Source organism: Oculina patagonica, unplaced genomic scaffold (genome assembly GCF_052425735.1).
Source record: "Oculina patagonica isolate OP01 unplaced genomic scaffold, crgOcupat unplaced1183, whole genome shotgun sequence".
In the NCBI taxonomy this organism is placed as follows: domain Eukaryota; kingdom Metazoa; phylum Cnidaria; class Anthozoa; order Scleractinia; family Oculinidae; genus Oculina; species Oculina patagonica.
The window spans coordinates 1-6402 of NW_027557175.1; the positions used below are offsets into that span (position 1 = coordinate 1).

The window sequence follows — 6402 nt, forward strand, 5'->3', positions numbered from 1 at the left end:
GTTAAAGATGAATTACAGTCCGTACTGCGCAATCTCGGCTGCAATGTTTATGTGAGCCTCACAAACAAAGCAAAACTAAAAATTACGTGACAAACTTACCTGTTTCTTCATTATTAACGCCAGATATCCTTGCAGAACAAATAATAACAAGTAGAAGAACCTTGACGCTATTTCAAACCGACGTTTCAGCTCATCGGAAATTCTTGAACGATGCGAACTGTAATGGCGGACTAAAAAACTTCATGTATGCTGTCAACGAAGTGTAACGTTTCAACGAATTCAAAACAAAAACGAAAACAAACCCCGAGTCTGCGCAGTACGGACTGGAAATCAGCTTTAATTACAACAAGGGTGGACAAAATAACATGATTTCCTTCAGGTAAATGGGCAATCACAACAGATAGGCTCCAGCGATAATGTTGTAGCTAAAGCTTTGTGATCTGAAAAGAAATATTTCTATCCACCATCTCCTCATTGACCTCTCCTACATCTGTCTCCAAAAACACCCCACCCCCACACCCCTAACCCACCTGAAGCCTTATATATATAAATACGAAAAGAAAAAAGTGTAGAAACATAGCTTCTTCATAGAATTTCACTTGATTGTGCAAGTCTTAAAATTTACTACAATTTAATACAAGGCTCTCCATATTTATGGCTACAGAGATTATTTAATTTGTTACAACTTTTTACTTTCTTCAACCCAACAATAACACTACAAAACTGTTCAGGATCAGCCAGGGTTGCCCATAATTTATAAACATACGCTTCTGTCAGAACTCTTTCTGATTCAGCCAAGGGAGAAGTCTTTGGGACTCAGACTGACATATTAATTCAATACCCACTGACTCAATGCCCTAGGGAGAGACTACAGCCCAGGGATGCTTGTCGTTTTGCTTAGTCTGAGTTCAAGACTAGTGGCCCATCAGGTCATAGCTTATCCTGGTTTCAGTGGCATAAAGATGAAAAGGAGTACCGGTATTTCTATTCCCCCTGGGATGCTAGTCCATGGCAGGGTTAACCCCAGCATCAAGTTTGCTGGTACCCATTTGTACACCTGGGGGGAGAGAGGCACTATGAGGGTAAATTGTCTTGCCCAAGAACACAACACAATGGGGGGGGGGTGAATAGGGGTATGCAAATCTGCCGATCCGGCACAATTTAATAACCGAATCCGTCAATCCGTTGTAATTTAATGACCAAATTCGATTGAATGATCCGAAAATCCGTTTAAAAATATGCTCTGAATCCGAAATCTGGGCCAAAATATAGTCAAAATCCGTCGATCCATTTTCCTATTCATCCCCCTCACAATGACTCCCACTTGACAATTGGCTTAGGGGTGTAAATAAGCCATCCTTTGGAGTTGCACATGAAGCAATATAAAAATGTCATCATACTGTGCTGGTGGTCTAGACCAATCAGCCATGAAAATTGGTATCTTCTGAGGGTCAAAAAAGCTTGGCCCCCTTTAGGGGTTTAATTTAATTCAATCTTTCTGGGCCACTCCCATAAATTAGCTATATAGGTATGTGCCGCTGTGAAACATATGGTTTTCAAGCATTTTAGTCTAGGATAGGGTATAGAAATCAGAGAGTTTTGGTCTGAATAGGGTATCATTTGCTGGGAAACTGATCAGTGGTATAACAAATTAAGTTCAGAACAGGAATAGAAACTCAGAAGAGAAGGAGGCTTTCCTTAACATAAATAAAATCATAGAGGCAACGTTGTTGACAGATGGTTTGCCATTAAAATGCAAATGGTGACACAGTTCTCAGTTTGGGATATAGCAAGGATTTTCAGTCCCAGCAGCACACCCCCTCCAAAAAAAATATTCAAAGTGTCCCCTCTCTCCAGACCTAATGTACCTTTTATATGAGAGTCCCCTCCCCCCCCCCCCCAGCTCCATTCATGATCCTGATAACCTGAATTTTACAACCTTATTAGATAGATGAGCAGCCCAGATTTTCTCATCTGGACTACTCACATTTCCATCCAGAAGAAAAATGCAATGGTCATTTTGACAACATTTTTCTTCCTAAAAAATTATAATAATAAAAATCTAATAAATTTGATCAATATACCTCTAAATCGAATCTTCCTTGACTTCATTCTTGGTCTTGTATTAATTGCCATAAACTGAAAGAAAATAAATTAAAAATCAACTGGTTTGATAGTTTGCAAACTATACCCTACCTGGTTTCCCCAAGGACATAAATAATAATAATAAAAAAATCACACTCAAAAGTCTTCTCCAGCTCTGTCATAAGCCCAATGGATTTGTTTTGTTTGTTTTTCTGTAAAACATACAGTTCTAATCCAATAGCCTGTGTAGAATTCTTTCCCCTTCACTCAAGAAAAAAATTAATGTGGCAAAAGACCTCACATGATCAAATTTGCATATTTTTCAGTTCTCCGCACATTGGTTACATTTGTCTGTTAAATTATGGTAAAAAGAACGGTATAGCTCCCAAATGAAATACAGAAATGTAAATTTAAATAAGAAAGGAGAGTTAGCAAAGAGTACAGGCAAAAAACACACAAGTAAGCAGCAAACGCACAAGAAAACAAGAAAGGCTCACGAGAGTGATCGGTCAGCGGACTACTTTGAAAAAGGACCCATTGAGCTCGCTCCAGACCTTTGCTCGTTCCCACGTGCACTGGGAAAACAACATGGCGAGGTCGAAGGACAAAAAGAAAGACGCCGAAAATGGCGAAGGAGACGGGAATAAGGACGATACAATAAACGAGGAGCCTACCGTAGATTACGAGGAACTTGTTAAAAGGGTTTGTGCAATTGCCAAGCCGCTTGCTGGAAGAAAACTCACTAAACGATTGTACAAAACAGTGAAGAAAGGTAAGCGTGGTCTTTTCTTGCTTTGATCCGATCGCGAAGTTACCAAATTCTTTTGAATTTAAGTACCGCTCTCTTCGCCATCAAGGTTGCATTTAGTCGTTGAGAATGGGAGCTGTTAGAATGGACGATAATTAATTTCTGAGGCTTTGAAAGTTGAATACATGTTGCTAGTGAGTCTAGTGACACTGTTTAATAGTCAAGGTTTGATTGAGCAACAAATGTCGCGACTGTTAATCAACAAACATGCGTATCATATTGTTGAAAGGAGTCAAGCAATAAGTTGAATGTTGAGTGGCATTTAAAATGTCCCTGTAGAGCAATGCATTATTTCTCGGAGATATTAAGAAGAATGTTTCTGGATCCTCTACAGACATCCAGACGTTGCTAATTAAACTGTTCGGTAATCGAACTCAATCGAAATCAGTCGAACTTAATCGAACGATTGAGTTCGATAAGTTCGATAGTCGAACACAGTTGAACCAAAACTTTTGTGTGGAGATTTTGTTTGCGTTTGATTTCTTAACTAGTCTAACCTAAGCGAACTCAAATGAACACAATCGAAAAATCTAAATTTCAGATATTTGAATAGTCAGTTAGTGGCAGCTAGGAATAAATAAAAAAAAAATAATGAATAATGGATGAATACAAGTGTGAAAGTCGACTGTTGTTTTTCAATCACCACCCAGCCTTAAATCCAAGCAGTTGAACCTAGTCAATCGAACTAATAAAACTCAATCGAACTCAATTGAGCCCGATCGAAAAAACGTTTGATTGCATTTGCTTGCTCAATTTTTTTTTTGTGAGAGTTCGATTGTGTTCGATTACCGAACTCAATCGGACCCAATCGCATGCTTGGGTTCAGTTAAGTTCAATTGAGTTCGATTTGGCTCGATAAGTAACGTCAGGAGACATGTACACAGTACACCCAGATCTGCTTCTGTTAAAGCTGTTAATAAACAGCACACCTTGTTATTCATTGTACACAAATTTACTATTATAATATTACAGTATTTCGCTGGTCAACGTGCATGTAAAGTCATGCGTGAAACTCTGTGGTAAACTTTTTTTTAATCAGTTCTACATAATTTCAGAGAGATTACATGTAAACCTGTTTTAAGGGAATCAAAGGTGGATGATGTACAATTTGAGATACAAATTATACAATGCAATGCAGCACTTTATTTAAACTCTTACCGTAAAGTTCCGTGTATAAGCCGCACCCGTAGATAAGCCGCACCCCCGATTTGGAAGCTCAAATTTTGGAAAAAAAAATATACAGACCATAAAGTTTAAAGTTCAAGTGAAGTTCTATTGGTAAACAATCAAGCGCAAACAAGCAGTGAAGCACGGTTTCGAAACACTGACACGGTGGTTGTTGCAATGTTTAATATAAATTAAGTCTTACGAAAGCTAAATTTCACTTGTCATACCTCCTTTTTAGTTTGAGTTCACAATATCTTAAACTTGGATGCTCTCTTGATATCATTTTTTCGAGATTATCACTTCTAAACACTCCTGAAACACTTGTAATTCGTTCGAATCGTTCGCGAATGATGAATGCTTAGTAGCCATTAGCTCTGAATTGTAGAGAGGAGTCTGGGCATTAAAAACAAACATGGCGGCATTTTCTTCGAAAGAAACCACGTTTTTATTTCAAGATTCTTGGAAACTGCTACCCGCAACAGGATAAAAACTTCATGCAGAATAAGAGTTTGTTAATCCAGCAGATTTATTTGCTGTGAAGGTCAATGAAAAACCGAAGCGGTCGGCCATTTGCCTTGTGAGTATTTGCGTTTATCTTGGTGCCTTCTCGCACGCGGCGGAAAGACATGATTCAAAGTGACTGGCAGGCTTCACTGCAAACAGCTTTGCAGAGGAACTAAAAGGTAGTGAAAAACAACAAAGTTTTCAGGTTGTTATATGTTTATTCAATGATGTCTTAAGAAGTTTTTTATGAATATTAATTAGGCCTTTGAGAACTCCAACCAGAGATGTTTCCGTAGATAAGCCGCACCCCCGATTTTTTACTTGAATTTAGAGGAAAAAGGTGCGGCTTATACACGGAACTTTACGGTAGTTACAAGCTATTTTTCAGGTACTGAGTGCAGACAAAATTATGATTACATGTAACTTATAATAATTTGGACTGCTAAAAAAATATCAACAATAATAATTATTGTGGTTTGATCTTATTACAGCTTCTAAATCCAAGAGCTTGAGAAGAGGAGTCAAAGAGGTATCTAAAGCCTTGAGGAAAGGAGAAAAAGGGTAAGAACCTGATTAGACTGTCCACAGCCTTTCGATTTTTCAACGCAAAAAAGCAAACGAAGCGCGCGCGGGGGGGGGGGGGGGGGCGGGGAGAAGCGAGCGAAGGAAAAATAGAGAGGCTGTAGACATCTTTGAATAAAAGTGGAAGTATCAGACTCCTCCCCTTGTCATCTCCTTGTAATTTACAATTGCACCTCTTAACCTTTCAATTAAATCGGACCAATGAAATTTGAGCGGTAAAGTGCTTTATTAATTGACTACAAGTGTCAGTTTACAAAACAACTCGTGAGTTTTTATTTCGATGTTGAGTTTGCGTCTGAGAAGACTTCTTCAACCCCAAAAAACCTGCAAAAAGAGGCAGAAAGCCGAAATCAAGCGGTCCCTCCCATTTTTGCAGAATATGCGGGTGCTCATTCGCGATTCGCTTGGGAAACTTAATTCGGCAAAACATCGTACATCTCTACGGAAAATTTATTTGTCGAGCCAAAACGCGAAGGTGTTTTACGGCGAAAGTTGGCAGACGTCGTGGTCGATTTGGGAATTGCAGTGCAAGAAGACGAATTTCGTTCTAGTATAGTATGTTCATCTTGTGCATCTAAAGCTAGAAGTGCACCAAGCAATGTTGAATTAATAAAGAAATCTCTAGCGCGATCGATAGATGGCGTTGAATCTTCTACAAGGCAAGTTGATCGTGACCAGCGATTCAAAAGAATGTCACGTTCGCCTCACACGTCTTCGGCGAGGCAAAAGTTATGCCGGCCAAGTGATTCGGCAAAAGTTATGCCGGCCAAGTGATTCAATTTGATCATTCATTATTCTTTAAACGGCGACACAACAAGAACAACAACATTCCCATCTTCTAGCATTTGTTTCGCCCGTAGCACAGTCGGTAAAATTCCAACTACGTCCTTTGAACAAAGAAACGTTTGGAAATTTCTCCAACGAGCATTCCAATAATCGATCCATCGCAAATCACAGCATGTCAATAGTGATGACAACTCGAGCAACCGCAAGACGCCGCCTGCAAGCAATCATGATCGGCCGTTGTTAAGGTGATGACACTTTTGCCGCCTTTCAACCAATGGGAATTTTCCGTTTCTGGAGAAACGGGAAATTCAATATTTCCAAAGATGTCTACAGCCCCTCTATTTTTTAAGCTCCCCGCCCCCCACCCCCTTGCTTCTTCCGTTTTGCGCTGGCATCCAGTTCTCTCGCCGTTCTCACCACGCGCTCATCGATCGAAAAAACACGAAAAAATAGAGGGCTGTGGACAGTCT

At 39.5% G+C, this 6402-nt stretch overlaps 1 protein-coding gene across 1 annotated transcript; it reads left to right on the forward strand.

The window, feature by feature from the left end:
• Positions 1-2656: 2656 nt before the first annotated feature.
• Positions 2657-5159, forward strand: LOC144639679 (H/ACA ribonucleoprotein complex subunit 2-like protein). The gene is made up of 2 exons (XM_078498959.1): positions 2657-2857; positions 5056-5159. Exons 1-2 carry the CDS (start codon positions 2674-2676, stop codon positions 5127-5129), a joined length of 258 nt encoding a protein of 85 aa, XP_078355085.1. The 5' UTR covers positions 2657-2673; the 3' UTR covers positions 5130-5159.
• Positions 5160-6402: the final 1243 nt, after the last annotated feature.

Excerpts from the sequence above, each read along its gene's own strand:
- LOC144639679 (XM_078498959.1), top strand. The coding sequence starts at position 2,674 with ATGGCGAGGTCGAAGGACAAAAAGAAAGACGCCGAAAATGGCGAAGGA. Across the intron at positions 2,858-5,055 it reads GTACAAAACAGTGAAGAAAG|CTTCTAAATCCAAGAGCTTG; the intron begins GTAAGCGTGGTC and ends ATCTTATTACAG.